The sequence below is a fragment of the Hirundo rustica genome, chromosome 8 (genome assembly GCF_015227805.2).
Source record: "Hirundo rustica isolate bHirRus1 chromosome 8, bHirRus1.pri.v3, whole genome shotgun sequence".
In the NCBI taxonomy this organism is placed as follows: Eukaryota; Metazoa; Chordata; class Aves; order Passeriformes; family Hirundinidae; genus Hirundo; species Hirundo rustica.
Window position 1 is genome coordinate 33,335,702 of NC_053457.1, and position 19,296 is coordinate 33,354,997.

The 19,296-nt window shown below is 46.7% G+C and overlaps 1 protein-coding gene across 1 annotated transcript in view; it reads right to left on the bottom strand.

The window, feature by feature from the left end:
- Window positions 1-7,068: 7,068 nt before the first annotated feature.
- C8H10orf90 (chromosome 8 C10orf90 homolog) overlaps window positions 7,069-19,296 on the bottom strand; it is a 62,093-nt gene continuing 49,865 nt past the window's right edge. The window contains exons 6-10 of the mRNA XM_040071366.2: window positions 18,887-19,107; window positions 17,686-17,881; window positions 9,391-9,454; window positions 8,201-8,300; window positions 7,069-8,039 (exon numbers count right to left, since the gene is read on the bottom strand). Of these exons, the coding sequence (XP_039927300.2) occupies window positions 8,001-8,039; window positions 8,201-8,300; window positions 9,391-9,454; window positions 17,686-17,881; window positions 18,887-19,107 (620 nt within the window). The 3' untranslated portion in view covers window positions 7,069-8,000. The remainder of the gene's footprint in view (window positions 8,040-8,200; window positions 8,301-9,390; window positions 9,455-17,685; window positions 17,882-18,886; window positions 19,108-19,296) is intronic.

Here is a 19,296-nt window from a genome sequence, read left to right on the forward strand (position 1 = left end):
GGCAACAGCAGCAACCCCGAAATCCTTCAGCAGTTAAAACACAAACCCCCAAACCTCTCGGGTTCTTTTCCTGCAGCACAAACCCTCGGCCAGGCAAACACGGAGCTCCCCGTGAGCACGGACACCACCAGCACCCTCCCCACCTTGGGGCACCCCTGCACCCCCAAACCCTGACCCTACAGCCCCCCAGGAGTGTAGGGTGGAAATCTGTCAGAGTGTGTGAAGGGCATTCATGGAGGTGGGGAAGGGTTTGGAGGGGCCAAAAGAGGAACAGCTGAGGTCGCTGGGTTTGCTCAGCTGGAGGAGACTGAGGGGAGACCTCACGGGGGTCTGCAGCTCCTCCTGAGGGCAGCTCCAGTCTGTGACAGAACAGCACCCAGAGAAGGGCTGGAGCTGTGCCAGGGCAGCTTTAGGTTGGATTTTAGGGGAAGGTTTTTCACCCAGAGGGTGCTGGCACTGCCCAGGCTCCCCAGGGAATGGGCACAGCCCGGAGGCTGCCAGAGCTCCAGGAGGGTTTGGACAAAGCTCCCAGGGATGCCCAGGGTGGGATTGCTGGGGTCTGTGCAGGGACAGGAGCTGGACTGGATGATCTCTGTGGGTCCCTTCCAGCTTGGGATTTTCTGCAATTCCCTGGTTCCCAGCTTTACCAATTACCCATTAACATTTTCCTCTTCCAGCCTTCCTCCAGGAAGAGGAAAAAACCCCAGGAGCTGAACATTCTTCTGTTTCAGTACCATGTGAGTAAATACCTTCATAAACCCCAAACAAACAAACAAACAAACAATCTTCGGGATGTTTGCACAGCCCTAAATCTCCATGGGGGAAGAAACATCAGTTTAGGCTTTTCCACAGATTTCAGTTCTGAGAAGTGAAGATTTTCCAGCAAGATCCTTATATCAAACAGGACATTCCTGACAATATGTCAGGAAGGTGTCCTGTGCTAAAATCCCTTAAAATCCAACAAATAACCCATTAAATATATGGGGGAGTTTGGGGATTTTTTTACTCCAGACTAGACATTGAGAATAAGTGCTTTGATCTGTTGCCTCAAATTTCACTGTCTCTCTGAAAACAAAAGAAAGAAAAAAAAAGCCACAAATTTTTACATGTCTCACCAGAGGACAGCATTCAACTCAGACTAAAAATTATGAAGTCGTATATTTTTAATATTCTTGTCTAGCCCTCTGCAAACCACAGAACAATGCAACATCCATCATCATAAAAGCCGGGGCAGTAAATTAGGAAGACAGCATATTTGGGGGCATTTTTAAAGAAAAATAAATATTCCTAATGGGAAACTTGAGAGAAATCATTAAAAATTACTGTGGTATCCATCACGGGAGAATGAAATCAATTAGGTCCTGATCTCCTGTTATTTATGAAGGGAAGAATGAAACAGAGCTTCTTTATTACAGGCATTTTCTTTTAGGTTGCGTTGCACAACTTTGAGCCCCAAACACAGCGAAACCTCTCAGAAGTAAAACAAATAGGAGTCAAATGTTGGTTTTGTAACGGCAGCTGATGGTGTTAGATAGAGCAGGCAGCCCATAATTATCCATCTTTCACGCGGTTTAACTTGGGCCATTACATAATTCCATTTAGGCCAATGAGCCCTCAAAGTTGCGTTTCCACCCGGTGACAAACCCCAAAATTGGAGATGTGCTCCCCGTTACGAGTTCAGGCCAGGTTTGTGAGCCCTCGGTGGGGACTGGTCACAGATTCCTCCGGTGTTCCTTGGGACAGCATTGCTCACGGACAGCTCGTGGGGATGGAATACCCCAGCTCTGGGTAACCCCCCAAAAATGGAAATGGACTGCACGGTCTGCCCCAGACATCACTGCAGGGCTGGGCAGGACGGGGCGTTCTGGGGAACAGGAGGTGGCACCTGGGGACGTGGTTTAGTGGTGGCCTTGGCACTGCTGGGCTCACACCTGATGGTCTGAGAGGCCTTTTCCGACCCAGATAACTCCAGGAAAAGAGGTTGGAGTCCCTCTGCTCTGGCTGGGAGAGATCACCTGGAGACCAGGAGGATCCAGGGAGAGCTTCAAACTCTTCAGAGGCCTGAAGGGGCTCCAGGAGAGCTGGAGAGGGACTGGGGACAAGAAATGGAGGGACAGGACACAGGGAATGGCTCCCACTGCCAGAGGGCAGGGATGGATGGGATTTGGGAAGGAATTGTTCCCTGGGAGGGTGGGGAGGAGCTGGGCTGGAATTCCCAGAGCAGCTGTGGCTGCCCCTGGATCCCTGGCAGTGCCCAAGGCCAGGTTGGACATTGGGGCTGGAGCAGCCTGGGACAGGGGGAGGTGTCCCTGCCATGGCAGGGGTGGCAGTGGATGAGTTTAGGTCCCTTCCATCCCACTCCGTGACTCTGGGATTGTTCAAAGCCAGCTGTGTTTGCAGCCAGCCTGGGATTTAACCAGAACATTGCTCTTTTCTCATTTCTCCCCCAAACCATGGCAAAATCTGTCTCCAGCACATCTCCCTGCCTCCTTCTGCAGTGACACAATTTCAGAGGACAACCCAGTTACAGAACCAGACTGCTGTCCTCAATATGGTTTTTGTTTGACTCCCTGGCCACAGTTTTATATCTCAATAAATTAAATGACTGCTGAGGGACCTTCCTTCCAGACACCATTATCAGGCAATCAGAAAATTAGCCCACATTCAGACTGGACACTATTCCCCTGACCAGCCTTTGGTCAGGATTTTTATTAATTTTCCCCACATCATGGATACAAAGTGCTCACTTTAGGGCACGAGAAGTTCTGGAAAACCACAGAAACATGAAACAGAAGTGGATGTCTCCCCATTCGAGCACAGCTGCAAGAGCCCATTAAATGGTGAAACAGCAGATGGCCCAAGAAAGGAGTTGAAGATAAAGTGGTTTCCAAAAAGTTTTTTTGCTATTTTATACCAATTTCTCAAGCCAAGTTGCAAACTTGAAATACCTCCAGAACCACAGAGCAGCCTCTCTGTGATAGGTGTTTGTACCCTGTAATTATATATTAACTGAGTCTAGTCATGGTATGATACCACAGAAAATAAAAGCATTTTAAACACAAAGTCTAAAAATACATCCTGTGACATTTTTTTTTTTTTAAATGCCCACCAAATTTCTGCAATTAAGAGCTCCTTTACATATTCCTATCGATGCAACACCATCCTCAAGCAGTTTGTTGCACTTCTATTTTATATAATTTTACATAATTCTGTGTACTATGAGAAAATTGGTGCAGTTCCTTCTCCTTTTTTTTTTTTGTTTTTTTAATTTTTACTTTTTAATCACTCTGCAGCTGGTAGGGAGATGATACACCTCATTATCTTATTCTGTGGGTCATCTAAATTGAGTTTTAAGTAATTCTACCTCCCACAGCTTTGGTACGGAGCCAAGGAGAACTCGGAAAAGGAAAATTCCTGACCTAAAAAAAAGAGAGGATGCCTTATACTCTCAACATAAAAATGAGGTTTAGTACAGAACCGTGGAATGGTTTGGGTTGGGAGGGACCTTAAATCCCATCCAGTGTCACCCTGCCATGGCAGGGACACCTCCCACTGTCCCAGGCTGCTCCAGCCCCAGTGTCCAACCCGGCCTTGGGCACTGCCAGGGATCCAGGGGCAGCCACAGCTGCTCTGGGCACCCTGTGCCAGGGCCTCAGCACCCTCAGGGAACAATTCTTTCCTAAGATACATCACAAGCTCATCCCAACAGTTTTGTCACAGCTAAACTGAAATTGCAAGAGATAAAACCATGACCTCCCAAAATATCTTGAGCTGGGAGACAAATTCCCCTCCCAGAACCCAACACTGGCACCTCATTCTGCCTGGGCAGAGGCTCCTCGCTCTGAGAGGGATTTTGGGGCAAGGGTTTTTGTGATTCTGGTATAAATAGACACATGTTTACACCAAATCTTAATAAATATTTCCATCCATGCACTGAGCTCCTCTACCAATAGTAGATTTGATGGATTTTCTGTAGCTTCTTTCATTCTGATCGGGTTTTATGCTGAGGTAAATTTGCGTTTCGGTTGAAATAAATGTCCTTTTGTTCAATGGGCTGCAGATGGGGAAAGGTCCCAGCTGGGGCTGGGACTTCTCCAACCCCCATTTCCTGGTGCTGACCCGTGGCCAGGACAGGGGGATCCCACAGGATCCGGCCACATCCCAAACCAGCCAGGAACTACACAGGCTGGAGTCACAGTGCCTGGAGAAATGTGACCCTGTGGGACACCCCTGAGTCCTGCTGGGCTCCAGCAGGGACAAGTGGCCACTCAGTGCTCCGGGGGAGATAATCACCCACCCCTGGGAGCACACAGGCACTTCTGTCCCTGCGCTCAAAGGGGCGAACACCCCTGCAGATGAGGCGAGCTGTGTCTTCAGCGTGGAGCTCTCACTGCAAGGGCTGGATCAGGGAATGGTTTCCTCTGGAGAGGGCTGCCAGGAGCTTTATCCCTGCCTCTGTGTGTTGTTTTCCCTGTAAATCAGCTCTGTCCCAGAAAACCTTACGCTAACGTGGCCAGCCCCAGACAGCCAACAATAAAACCCCTGGAAAGTCTCACCCAGACTTTCTCCTCATCATTCTGAGCAGCTGAGTCAACTCCAAGATGTAACCAATGCACACACACACACAGGGAAATATTTGGGTTTAAATAAACCCCCAGAGCACTGGAGCCCTCAAGTCCTTCAGGTCACAGGGATTTCCAAGCCTTGGTGAGGTTTTTGTGAGATGAATGATGTCAGCCAGCAAACAAACACCACGTCCTGCACACCTCCAACTCCGTGTGTTCCACATGTGGGCCTCATTTCCATCCATGCAGAATTCCAGCCCCGTGGGGAGGGTTTGTGTTTGGGAAGGACAATGCCAAGGCAATGTGCTGACAGGTCCACACAGGCTCTGTGCCTGAATGCCCGCAGACCATCCCCAATCTCCCCCAAACCAGCATTGTTACAAATCCCAAAATGTCCCTCCCAAAGGCACCAACACCCAGAGACCTTGAACTCAGTCTGCAAATTTTTCCAACAGGAAGGGAAATTCCAGCTCGACAAGGGTGGCTGACCTCCAATTTTCCTGTTATCTGCTGGCAAATGGGCTCTTTGAAGAGCCTGCAAGCCCAAAGGGAGATCCCACCTAACTCTGAACTTCCTTAAGCTGATGCCTGTTTGTCCAGGGCTATCCCTGTTTTCCTGCAGTGACATTTCCCTGCACAGTCCGTTTTCTAGCACAATGATTGGATTGTAGAGCTGAAATGAATGCCAGAGTTGTTTGCTGGATACATTACCAGATAACTTTTTTTCCTCAAGCCCAGAAAGAGAAATTAGGTTTGCAACAGAGATAATTTTTGGTTTTCTGAAGCACAGGTTTTGTACTATGTAAAACATTCCCAGACAGCGATTTGCATCATGCATTTTCCTCACTAGCTTATTTATACAAAAGAAATTCCACCTCAGACCGCCGCAGATTTGTCCTGGGGGTTTTAAAAATCGCGTTTAGAGAAAATAAAACCATTTGGAAATAACCCTTTTACAAACCCAGAGGAGTTTTTCTTTTTTTTTTTTGTTTTGATTGATGCGCTTGGCTTCATGCTGTGAGCCAGAGGAGCTGCTCCTGAGCCAGGGGAGGTGAGGATGCAGCAGGTGAATGTTGTACCCTGTCCTCAAGGAGGGAGAGGAAACCAGGTCAGTGGAGGTGTCAATCCCTGGTCAGGCCATCCGTGATGGTGCCAAGGGGTAAAATCCCACCTGAAGCCTGTGCTGTTCTTCCCAGGAAATGCTCCCATCGCTCATTTCCTCACCAGGATCACCTGGGTGCCGTGATTTCCAAGGAGGGTCAGCTCCTCTGCTTGATATTCCCAGCCAGAGAGTGGGAAGCATGTCAAATTCACATATTTATTTACATATATTTGCATATGGGCATGGAGCAGGGACACACTGTGGCCGGCAGATGAAACCATCCCCCTCAAATTCCTGGGAATCCTGCAGGATAAATGCCTGGTTTCCATGGAAAACACTCTCATTCCCAATGAGGAAGAACCTGTCTCTTCCTCTCTGCCAGAGAAGAAGTGGGAAGAGTTTTGGGCCTCCCTTCTGGTGTCAGTCCCAGCCCGGGGGACACCCCTGACCTGTGAAGTGATTGTCTTGCTGTGTCCTCCATGGATACCCAACTCCAAATGTTTTCTCTCCATGCCAGAGTGTCTTGCTGTGGCTCTAGGGTGACTCCAGGCAGGCCTAAGGGTAAACACTGGAGCAGGTGAAATGTGAATATTGTTCCTCTGTTTCACAGCTGTGCAGGAAATAATGCACCTGAAGGCACAGACCCGATGAACCCAATCTGCATTTCCCTGAAGTCAAAACATCAGAGAGCGAGGACTCCAGGGGGAGAAATGTTCAGTTTCTACTGGAAGAAAAGAGAATCTGGGCACTGATAGGAAATGTCTCTGGTCACAGTGAGCTAGAACGGGATGAAAGCTTGAAAGAGAATCCTCCTTGGTGTCCCCTTTCTGAGTTCTACTGGAGTCATCTGTGGTCCAGCCTTGGCTTTGGTTTCCAGTACAAAATGGTTAAAAAGATGTTTTTTCAGGGAAAAAATGCTGTCAGGTCCTTCCTCACTGCCTTACCTTCCACATCCTCCCCCAATGGATTGAACTATCGATGAGTTTTTGGGGATATCTTTCTGGAATGCAATATATTTGTTCAACAGATCTCTGTCTTCTCTGCGAGCAAAAATGAACATCGTTATTCCCACATTAACTGGGAAGCTGCAACACAAAAAGGCAAAACAATCCAACAGAAACAGAGCACAAAATATCCCCAGGTCCCCGTGTCCAGCACAGGTCACCCAGCTGGAGGTTATCCCAGTGGCTCACAAACATCCCTCTTCCAAAAAATCCTGACCTTACATCTCTGGCTGGATTAGGAAAACAAAGCAGAACTATCAAAGGCCAGATTCCAGCCTCATTCAAACCCCTGCTCAAACTCTGTGCAGCAGAATTTAACACTTGCCGTGATTTTTGGGGGCAGCGCTTTTTTTCCACACGGGATTTGCGGGTACAAAGGCACAAAAGACTTCTCAGGCAGTTTCAATAATTGTGTTATATTTAACAGCACCAAATAAAAACCCGGCGGTTGGATCAATATTCTCCTCATACTTTATTCCATAAATAAACTCCACTGCTTAGCGAGCTGCTTGTTTTTACTTCCAACACGTACAAATAAAGATTTAAATATTTTTTCGGGAGGAAACGTGACAGCTGGTTTGAGTTCTGCGAGGTTTTGATGCAAACATCCTTCTTGGCACCGCTCCTTCATCTGCCTTTTCTAGAAATACCTCGTGCTCACAGAAGGGGAGTAAAACGTTTGTGACGAGGAAAAACGTGAAAAAGCGTTACAAACAAATATTTAAATATTGTTTTTGTAGTGGCAGAGCTGGCCAGGTAGTTTCACTCCATGAACAGGAATGGAGTTCCTCAGAAAGCTGAAATATTGGTCCCTTTTGGAATGTTAAGTATTAATGTGAAACTGCTGTTGCTCTGATGATGTGGTAATGCTGTTTCAACTGGTTCCTAAACATAACAAATAACAGTTTTCTTCGAGGGTTTAACTCACGGGAAATCAATTAATAAAATACTTCAGAGAAATAAGTTTTCCATATCTTACAAACACCGGGCTATTGCTACAGAGAAGTGTGCTTTTTTAAAAAAAAAGATTAAGATAAATAATACCCCTGTAATTCAGTATTTGCATTAAAAATTCTTAAAATTATTTCCTGTGGGTAAACTGACCAAAAGGTGATGCTCTGGAACAGCTGTGCTCCCTTTTAGGCTGGTTTTGATTACTTGAAAGTTGCCTTAAAATATCAATTGAAACATAAATGATCTTTCTTTATACAAAGAGCCAAAGATAAGAAAAATACCTCCAGGTAATTGAGATAAGAGTTAATTTTATGGCTTATCTAGCAGTCAAAGGCATTCAAGATCCAATTAGGAAGATGGGCAAGAGATCCTTTGTCACTCCGTGTTTCTGTGGAGGAGCTGGTCCAGTAATTGCTATGGAAAAAAAAAAAAATGCAAAAGTGCTTTAAAATACCATTAAAATCCATGAGGTGATCAAAATCTTTAGTGATAACAGGAGGTGAGGTGTAGCTGGCATCCCGGACCTCAAATTTACTGGCTCCATTTGCTCCAGAAAAAACCCAGGAAATCCTCACCTTTTTAAACATCTCCACACGCAGCCTGTTACTCTGGATGATGATCCGCTTCTGTTTCTCTTCTTGCTTCTTTTTAACCTCAGGCAAATTGTCATAAATCCTGCCAGGAATTCAGAAAGAGGAGTTCATGTCATCCCTGGGGCTCACAAATATATATATATATATATATTTTCCCCCTGTAGGGAATGTTTGCCTTCCGTGCAATACTTGTAGTGGGCATCTCCAAGTACTTGAATTTGATTTATGGCATGGGAATGATAAATTATTAACAGTCATGGTTTGGTACGAAATCTTGCTGGTTTCAAATCTTGTTGAAAATTCTGATTTTGGGATTAAAAAAAGTAAAGAAAGAGATGGGATCAGGTGATTTCTTATGAGCTCAGTGAAGTTGGATTCAATTTCTAGCAAGAAAATTCAACCCAAAATCTGGGCTGTGCACTTTTTATTGTTGCTGGTTTTGTATTTTTGCCACACAATTAATAGCAAACAATCATTTTTCAAGTAATTTTCTAAAATATAAGGAAAGCATCATTAAAGGTCTGCAAACTGTTTACATTTTTTCCCTGTCATTAGCAACACTTTTTACCAGGGACAACACAGCCTTTCCATTCCAAAAACAACGGGAGTTGCCATTAAAAAGGTGACTTCCGATTTATTTTTTTTCCTCATTAAAATCAGTGATAAAATTCCCAGGACTTAGAAGTGAAATCTGGACATTTCTGGTTTTGCATGAGCACAAAACCTGTTTAGTTCTGGGTTCTCCTCATAATATTTTGCAATTCCACGTTCTTGGAGCAGCCTGTTTTGGCTGGGGACTGTGTTTTGGAGAAGAGGAATGGGACCCATCTGAGAACAGGGATGAATTCCTCACAGTGGCTTTTGCAGCTTCCCCTGCATGCAGTGCAATGCAGTTAAAGGTCAGACGCCACATTCCTCGTCATTTGCTGTCATTCCCATCCTCTGGGCCATAATTAGGGGGGAAAAATCCCAAACTGATCTCATTGCTTCCATTTTTGGGTGTTCAACATGAGGGACCTGCTGAGGATTTGGTTTTCGTGCCGTGGGTGCCCCGTGCCGTCTGAACCTGCTGGAAAAAGGAGTGTTGAAAGGGCAGGGCTGCCCAAATCTGAGCTGACACAGCAGAAAAAAAAAAAATCCATGGACAAACTCTAAACCAGAGGGATTTGTACCTTTTAGATCTCATGTGCATCTCCTTCTCGGGAATGACTCTTTCCTTTGGTTTGAAGAGGTTATCTGGCAGAGAGAAAATAAAGTTAGTACGGGAGGGAACTGCTTTTACTGAATTCTCAAATGCCATATTCCATGGAGCCACAATTTGCCATTTCTGGGTAAAGTTTTGAAGGCTGAAGGCCAGATCCAAATCTCCAAATCTCCAAATCTTCCTCATAGGCTCCTGCAGGCATTTGCCCCCTGGTTGCCTCCTCAGTGTGTCAGGAGCCTGCCCTGGTACAGTCATTTCTGATTCAATTTACACCTGTTTTGCAGGGCTGTGGATAATTATCAGAGCTTTAGAAGGAGGAAAATCACAGTACTCCTTCCTGATCAACTATGAAGAGATCTGTGATAATTCCAATCAGCATTTCCCTGGATACAGGAAAATAATTTCTGATCTGAGCAGTTGGTGGTTCTCAGGAATAGGTGATTTCAACACCTTCCTTGCAAAAATGGGTCCTGAATGGGAAGGGAGGGTGTTTGTACAAGGTGGGAAGCCAGGAAATAAATGAGATTACTGTTGTATCTCTGGGTAAAATCCATGGAATCCCAGAATGGTTTGGGTGGGAAGGGACCTTAAAACTCATCCCATTCCCACGCCTGCCATGGCAGGGACACCTCCCACTGTCCCAGGCTGTTCCAAGCCCCGATGTCCAACCTGGCCTTGGGCACTGCCAGGGATCCAGGGGCAGCCACAGCTGCTCTGGGCACCCTGTGCCAGGGCCTGCCCACCCTCAGGGAACAATTCCTGCCCCAAATTCCATCTAAATCTACTCATTTTCAGTTTAAAGCCATTCCCTGTGTCCTGTCCCTCCATCCCTTGTCCCCACTCCCTCTCCAGCTCTCCTGGAGCCCCTTCAGGCCCTGGAAGGGGCTCTGAGCTCTCTGGACCCTTTTCCAGGCTGAACCATCCCAAATCTCTCAGCCATTCCTCATGGCAGAGGTGTTCCATCCTTCCAATGACAAACCAAAGGGAGCTCTGCAGCGGATTCAGTTCTGAACTGGGGCAGTTTCCAAAGCACAAACCGGCAAAGGAGAGAGGCTCTGAAGCCTCCTCTGCCTCAGGACTGACTTTCCCCCACTCAGCAGTTGTCTACACTTAATCATCCTTGTTAAATCTTCAGTACACACGAGCCACATGCTTGATTTGCTAGGAAAACATCGTTTGTCTCTTATTTATTAGTGTTCTAACGCTCCTTTACATGCTGATTCACTTAAAAGGAGTAAACACTCGGATGCTACTGCTGTCCAAATAACTCTGAAAGTGCAAGGAGCAGATTGTCTGCGACCCAGGGACACCTTCCACTATCCCAGGCTGCTCCAAGCCCCGTCCAGCCTGGCTTTGAACTCCTCCAGGGATGGGGCATGATGACACATTAGCATTCCAGACCTTTGTGTGCAGCCAGCAGAACAGGGAAAACCCAATCCAGGGATTTGCAGACCCACTTCCATTGACAGCATGATAAACTGATGAAATGTATTTTTCCTGCAAGCCCTGAGTCAGGGTGGCCTCTATTTTCAGTTCCTGGGAAGCACCACGGAGGCTGGGAGCTGTGCAGGTGCTGTTGCTGCAGAATAATCCTCTCCTGCTGGCCCAGAAGGGCATCAGACCCATCACTGCTCTGGAACAAGAGATATTGGCTGTGCAGGGCTTTGAAGGGACGGATTCAAAGGAGACTCCAAGGGAAAATCCTCCAAGAAAATAATAAATCCACCTTGGTTATAAAAATGCCCTTTGTGGAGCAGCGTGGAGCCACGAGGTTAATTCTCACGGCCAAACATTCCTGCAGCATCTCCCGGCTTGCTATTGACGAGAAAAAAAACCCCACATGCAAACATCAGGGCTGATCCTTGATGGATTGTAGGATTAGGAGTCGAAAGTTAAATGAGAAATAAATTAAAAATTTGGTAGAAATGAGAAAATAAAAGCCGTGTGTGCATTTAAATAGTCGTTAATCCTCGACACTGAGAAGAAAGCGCATTTCAAAGGGGAAGAGCAGCAAACACTCAGAGCTGAAATAACCTGCCCAGCTCACCGTGGAGACCTGAATTAAAGCTCTTTCCTAGCAAGCAAAGATCAAATGGGCCATGAGGTGGACAATTCCCCAAGCTGACAGGCTCCTGAGTTGTGTTTTAGCTGTTCCTTATCAAAGCTCCTTATCAGATTTCATAGCCTTGGATGACTTTTGGAGACAACAGTTGTGAGTGAGGGAAAAGAAGGGATTTCAGAGCAGACCTTCAGCATTGCCAGGGATGCAGCACAGTTAAATAAAGCTTTAGACAGAGAGGACTGAATAACCTCGTTGGTTTTTTATTCACACCCTGAGAAACTCCTGAGCTCCTGGCATTTACAAGTGGTCTCCCATCTCCACTAAAGCAAGCTGTAAATGAATGTAAATGGGTCGTCCCTGTAATACATTTTAATTAATGCTAAACTGCACCTCCAAGAGGATGAGTAACTCTCCTGCTCGGCAAGTCGGTAAATATTTAGACAGAGAACAGATAAAACGATTGTGTTGGAACCAGCCCCTGACTTCCTATTTACCACTAAATCAGTGGAGCACTTAAAAGAGGAAAACAGTGGCAAAATATATCAAAATATACACAATATAGATACGTTTTCTTCTAACATGAATGTGAATTCTCGAAGTTTGCTAGGAGCTAAAACGTGCCTTTGAGGGTGTGTGAACAGCAAAGCACTGCTGTGCTGGTGGTGGGTCTCTAATTTAACTGCTCTTTTACTGAACTGAAAAAATCATTCACCAAAACCCCATTTGCCCAGAGAAATCTGAGGATACAGAACATTTTTTTAAACACTGGAGTTTTTTTTTTTAAATCAACAAGCCCCTAAAAAATGAATGAGCCTCGAATCTGAGATAGATGTGGAGGTGATGTTGAGCTCAATGTGCCCATGGGATTTTCCTGGCCACTCATCCAGGTGATGATGGTTTAAAGCAGTGCCCACACCCAGGGGTGCTGCCCAAACTCTGCACATCCTCTGTCCGTGACTTCATGCACTGAATGGCTTCAGCTGCAGCCAGCACGTGAGCTTTTGGTGTTCTTTACACAAAATGCAATGACCCAGGAGTTAAAGGGTTGAGGGTGAGGCTGCCTGGCTGCTGCTCACCCCACAGAAATCCACAAGTGCTCCTTGCCCCAAGAGCACCCACAGGGAGGTGGTTCCCAGGTTTTCCAGCTGTTCAGGTCTCTCCTACGACCACTGAGACTTCTGACCCTCCTCATTATTTCAGTCTTTGTGGAAAACATTACTAATCTCTCCAAAAAGCTGTAAAGCTGAGAGGTTTATGAAAATGTTTTCATATTAGGGTCATTTTGGGGATGTTGCTGGAGATTTCAGATTCTGAAAGTCAGAATCTTTCTGAATTCAGAAATTTTAATCGCTGTTTCTGAGAGATTTCACCTCTATCCAAATGATACTTAAATATTTGTGTATTTTATCCAGAAAACAAAACAGAAATTAGCATCTCACCGGCCTTCCTAGATCTTTCTAATATCATTAGAGCATATAATCCTAAAAAAAGCATTTCCCCCCCAAAAAAAGCAGCTTTTGAAGAAGGCATGGCAGGGTTAATATTAGTTTAATAATATCTTCAAAACAGGTCATTCATCTTCCTAAATCCATTACTTGACTGCACCTTAGGCTTGATTCAGAGCTGCCAGCCAAAAAGGCAAAATGATGGGTGAAAACATTAAAAGTTTTAGTGGGAAAAGGGGAGTGACCCAAATAAAGTCACAGCTGAGCACCATTGTGAAGACCTCGAGAATACACATTACTGCAAATTCCCTGATTGCCACCTTCTCCTCCCTCAGTCCAAGTAAGAACCCCCCTGACACAGGGCTGCTGGAGAAACCCACCCCTGGAAAACCCGAACAAACCGCAATCCTCGCCCTCCAGGCTCCTGCAGTTCCAAAAAACCCCAAACTTTCGGGCAAGGTTTGGAAGCGCGACTGAGGGGATATAAATTGTTTCCAAGATTTCACTAAATATCGAGGCTTTGGATGCAAATCCAGAGGAACTCAGCAGGCTCCATAGTGGGGTTGAAGGGTAACTTCAACTTCCATGGCCAGTTCCAAAGAACAACCATCCCCTCAAAGGACAGGAAAAGGGAAGGGAAGGAAAAACCCCCAAACGTGCCCGAGAAATGGCGTTAAACCTCGGAAAGTGCCTGTGCACACCAAGATCACAGGGCTGTTCATTATGCAGATTTAAAGGCCTATAAACAGCTGGTAGTCGTGTCACTGCAGTAATTACATTACGGTTTTGGAGATTTAAATGCAGTTATTTGAACATTGTTTCTATTCAGCTCATCACAGTGGGATCTCAAATTTGTTCGACACCGTCAGCAGCAGAGTTGTCCATCTTGGGCTAATTAGCACTCTCAAAATTTAGCAGTCCCCATTACCCTGCACAAAGGCTGCCTGAGAGCTGCAGGTTCTGTGCCTTCAAAGAGCTCTCGTGACGATCAGGTCTCGTGCAGGATAAACATTTTCATTTTCCTCAGATTACTTTCAGCGTTTCGTAAAACCCTGCTCGTGAAGGACAATTAAAAGCTGGTAAACAACTCGGGGTTTTGAGGATGGGAAGGTAAATGGGAGCTGCACAGATGTTGGCATTTATATGGAAATCATGCTGAATGACAATTATTTCTCTCTCTCACAAGAAACTGAAGTTGTAACAACGCTGTCAAAACACGGGGAAACCCTGCTAGTCAATAATTTCATGTTATCAATAAAGATGTTTTAGGCTGATAGAATAATCTCTCTGGGAGAGAGAAAAATCTCTGCAGGTCTTTGCTCGGGGTGTAAATTATTTTATTGGAATAAAAGCTGCAAGACCAGAGAGAAGCACGTGCACCAAACTTATTTCAGAGAGAGGTAAGTGCAGCAAACTCCTCAAAACACCTTGGGCTGCAGTTTAAGCCCCACTTCCACCTGAATAAAAGCAGGAACCCGCCTCTCCTCATCCTGGGCTACCCTCCCGTGTGGGCACACGGGGAACTGGGCAGGGAATGTCCTCTTGAGGTGGAAAATGAGTTGGAAAACTGCTGTCACAGTCAGTGCTTGAGCTGAGTGTGCTGCATGACCTGCTCCTGCTGGGCTCAGAGGGGCTCTAATCCATCCTTGGGGTCACTCTGGCAGGGTCAGCGGAAATCAAACCCATCAACCAACCTGCTCTTGGGGAAAGCCCTCTGGAAAACGTGGGAGGGTGTGCCGGCAATGAGCCCTGGGAACCTCAGAGCCGTAAAGAACTTCACCTCCACAAATTGTAGGACATCAGGAAAGAGGGAAAAAAAAAAACAACAAAAAACCAAGAAAGGAATGGAATGATCAAGAAAAAACCACAAGATCACAGCCTGCAGCCCAGAGGTACCATCAATACAAGCCTGAATGCTTAAGCACATTTCCAGGTCATCCTTTTACACTCCAATTTCCAATGTTGTTCCAGGGGGTGTTGCTGTGATGGGGCAGCCTGATCTCCCAAACCAGGAAAGCTGTGGGAGGGAATCTCTGCATTTGGCAGAGATTTCTGAAGAGAACAGAGCAGCTGTGGCTGCCCCGGATCCCTGGCAGTGCCCAAGGCCAGGCTGGATAGGGCTTGGAGCAAACTGGGATAGTGGAAGGTGTTCCTGCCCGTGGCAGGGCTGGAATGGAATTATTTTAAAGGACTTTTCCCACCCAAACCATTCCATGGAGACTTTGCCTGGGCCAAAGCTTTCTGGGGATGCAGAACTCTTCCTCCATGAAGAGATTTGCTGGGAGACTCCGTATAAATGGATCCATCCGCAATGGCTCTGTCATCAGCAGAGACATCAGACATCCAATGCCCCTTCTGGGTGAGCCCTGCTAGGAAAAAAACCAAAACTTCCCCACTCCGTGTCCCACTGATGACACCAATCCTGCTGCACCACAGCATCCACCAGGACAAATCCGAAAAATACCATTCGCCAGGACTCAGAGCAAGTTAAAAATTCTCAACAATGTGTCAGAGCCCTCTGTGCTGCAGCCTGCAGGGCTGTGCTTTATCCAGGGATCCTGGATTTCCAGCATTAGCTCCAGTTCTGCTTCAGTAACAGACGTGTGACGCTTCTGTCGTTATGAAAATATGAAGGTCTCACAAACAGAAAACCACACGCGGCTACACGAAGGCAGATGAGAAACCAAAGATTCTCTCTAGACAAATTTACATTTAATGACCAACCACTAAAAGATGGAAATAGACGTTAACTTTGATAATTAATGAATATATTTCAATATGATGATTTTATTACTCATTAAACAAGCATAAAGATTAAAATTTCATTGTAATTTAAGGAGAAATAGGTTTAGCGTTTCATGTTTTGTTTCATAAATTATTTGCAGAGTGGTTTGGGGGATTTTCAAAGATGATCAGACAGAGGTGGGAGATTTTTGCCACTTCTTCTAAGACGGATGACAAACTCCTGGTCTGCTGCTGGCAGAGCTCGCAGACCCCTCACACTGCACAGCCCTGAGAGATCTAATTCCAGGTAAATTAACTTGGATAATGGAAAAGGTGAATGAATTCTGTTGAGTCTTTAGGATAGAATTCATCCTTTGTGCTGTGTTTCCTTATGTTTGTTTAGCTCTCCCTATAAAAACCCAGCGGGTCCCTGATGTAGGACAGGCCACTGGAAGTTGGAATTCTCCAGGAATCTCCAGGAGCCCTGAAATGGGGCTTGCACCCACCTCTCCTGCACCCACCCTCATTCCCCAGGGAGCCAAAAATCTGTTTGTGTTTCCCCGGGTTGAAGACATCAAATATTCCCTTTCCTGCATCCTCCAGGTGTCTTTGTTAGTTTGTTTAAACTTTTCAATTAATTTACTTTTCAGCAGAATAATGTATCTTCAAGCAGCCACAGATTTAAAACCAAGATGTAAAGAGGAATGCCAATCAATCAAATAAATCTTTGTTCTTCAGTCAACCGAATTAATTAGCATCCAGATGGCAATTAAAAAAAGAAAAGGGAAAAAAAAAGAGAAAGAAAAGCAATTTGTTTAACATCTTGAGCTTAGATAACATTTACAGAGGTGCTCTATGGGCTGTGAGGGAGAGAAGGGTTTTCCTCACTGAGGATTGAGATTTGCCACAACCTAATCAGCTTCAAACAGGAAATCACAGAGTTTGGATGCCTCTGGATGCCTCTTCCCCAGCTCTGGGATTTCTCACAAAAGCGGCAAATCCATACCTGGAGCTGGGGCTCCTATCCCAAATCCCACCTGCCTCCCTGCTGTCACTTCTGTCCCCAAACTGATCATCCTGTGAGCTGGGAGCAGATGAGACGTCATTTATTGCCATCACCCCCACAACCAGCAGCAACTGCACCACGATGAAGAACACGACTGCATGTGGCAGTGACAAAAAGTCCCCAAGGAGCTGCCACAGAGCACGGGAAACTCCTCATCCTCACTAACCCATCTCTGAGCTGCTGGGAATTTCTGCCAGGAGCATCTGGAGAGATGCTGGAGAGTGAACCAAGAACTGCAGCTCTCACGTTTCTTCCCAAATTCAGTATTGGAGAGATGTCTTGGGTTGCAATGCAAGCTGTACCCAGCGGTGTGTGTTCCATCCCCAGCTGTTAATCCAGCTGTGTCACTGCTCTTTATCCCTTCCAGGACCCCTCCTCCCTGCAGGGATCTCTGCTGTTCCTGGCCCATCCAGGCTCACTGCAGGGCTCAGACAATTCCATCCTCCCTCGGGAGATGCTGCAGCCAGGGGAGGAGCCCGGCATTCCCGGCTGGATCACACCTGGCACCGGGAACAGCAGCACAGCCCGTGTGCACGGGATTGCCAGAGGAACCCCGGAGCCATCCCAGCACCACGGGAGCTGCAGAGGAAAACTGCACCCTGCTGCAGGATCCCTGCTGCCAGAACCACATCTGTCACTGCAGGAGGCTGGGCTGGGCTGGGACCAGCGCCCTGAGCAGCAGCGTGTCACCCTGCGCTCCGACCCTGGCTGGGGTTTGGGGTTTTTTGTACTACTGCATTTTTATTTTCCATTTTCCTAGTAAGGAACTGTTATTCCTCTTCCCATCTCTTTCCCTGAAAGCCCCTTAATTTCAAAATTATAATAATTCAGAGGGAGGGGGTTTACATTCTCCATTTCAAGGGAGGCTCCTGCCTTCCTTAGCAGACACCTCTCTTTCCAAACCAGGACAAAATTCTATCCGGGATTCCCAAGGCAGCCAGAGACCTGCTGCTGGTCACAACTCACCGCTGATCGGGTCGGGGATGGTGAATTGCTTCTTTTTGCTGGGGGTGGATGTGGAGAGCTTGCGAGCAGGCGCTCGGGGAGTGCCTGGAGGAGCCTCCCTCTGCTGGGCCCTCCTCAGCTGCACCATGAGCTCCAGCCTCTTCAGCCTCTTCTGGGAGCGGGAGATGAACTGAGGGTTGTGGATCTCCAGGGCTTCCTACAGCAAACAGAGAATCTGCTTTATTCTCACGTCATTCAAGGGGAGGAGAAGGTGTGATGGGCAGAGGGCTGAGTTCAGTGAGAGGTTAGTACAGTGGTGAAAATGAGTTTGGGTTTGGGTTGGAAAGGACTTTAAAGTCCATCCCATCCCCTGCCATGGGCAGGGACAACTTCCACTGTCACAGGCTGCTCCATCCAACCTGGCCTTGGGCACTGCCAGGGATCCAGGGACAGCCACAGCTGCTCTGGGCACCCTGTGCCAGGGCCTGCCCACCCTCCCAGCCAGGAATTCCTTCCCAATATCCCATTTACCCTGTCCTCTGGCAATGGGAAGCCATTCCCCCTTGTCCTGTCAAGTTTATACATTTCTGTGTTTCAAACGACGTATTTTTACATCCAAATTCAAGTTCTTGATGTTTTGCCTGTTTCCTTTTCTCACCCCATCACCAAAGCAACTCATCACTGACAGTTCACAAACTTTCCTGTTTATTTAGATTGTCAGATCTCTCCGTGGCTGATCCAGAAAGAAAACACTTCCCAGTCAAAGGCTGCTTCAACATTTAGGAATGTCTTAGGACAGAAGAAAGGAGGAGAGATGGGTCTGCAACATGTGCTGGAGGAAAAGGCAGGAAAGTCCATCTGCTGCTGGAGCCTGGCACAAACCTGGACCATGTCCACACCTGCAGCTGGTGCTGGAAGTGCCAGGCACTTGGGAAATCGGGAATTTGCAAATTCCCAAACTCCTAACAAGTTCCCCCACAGGAACAGCAGCTGCGGCTCAAAACAGGGAGCCTGGACAACCAAGCAAGTTTTGGCAGAGGGTACAAACTGCCAAAACTTCACTGGAAAGGGAAAAAACAAGGAATGTGAACTTCTGCCCTTAACAAGTTCCCAGGAAGCAAACACCATCCGTGAAGGGAAAGGGGAGAAAAGGGGAAAAGGGAATAAAAAAGAAAAATAAGCAGGGGAAAAAGGGGGAAAGGAAAATAAAAAGATGCTTTACCCGCAGTGTCCATGGAGCTGCTGGAGTTTTCTCCAGCTGGGAGCTGGGTTCTGGGCAGATGAGCAGGTTTTTGTCCCAGGTCACAGCTGGAGAGCGGGCCCTGGGTAGTGTCACCCTGGACAGTGTCACCCTGGCCAGTGCCATCCTCCTGCCTCGCTCCCGCTCCTCCTGCGCCTCGAGCTCCTTTGTTCTGTCCCTCGAACCAGGGAATTCATAATTGCCTTGGAGAGATTTAAAACTTTGTTAGGAGTGCACGGCTAATTTTTTATTGGGTTCTCCACCTCATTAGACAGAGAGGGCAATTCCTGAAATAAGAAAGCCAGGCTGTTATTAATAGGCTTCATTAGGCAGGAGAGATCAGATCTAACGGTGGCTGCCCTGTGACACCCAGAGTGTCTCTCACATTATCC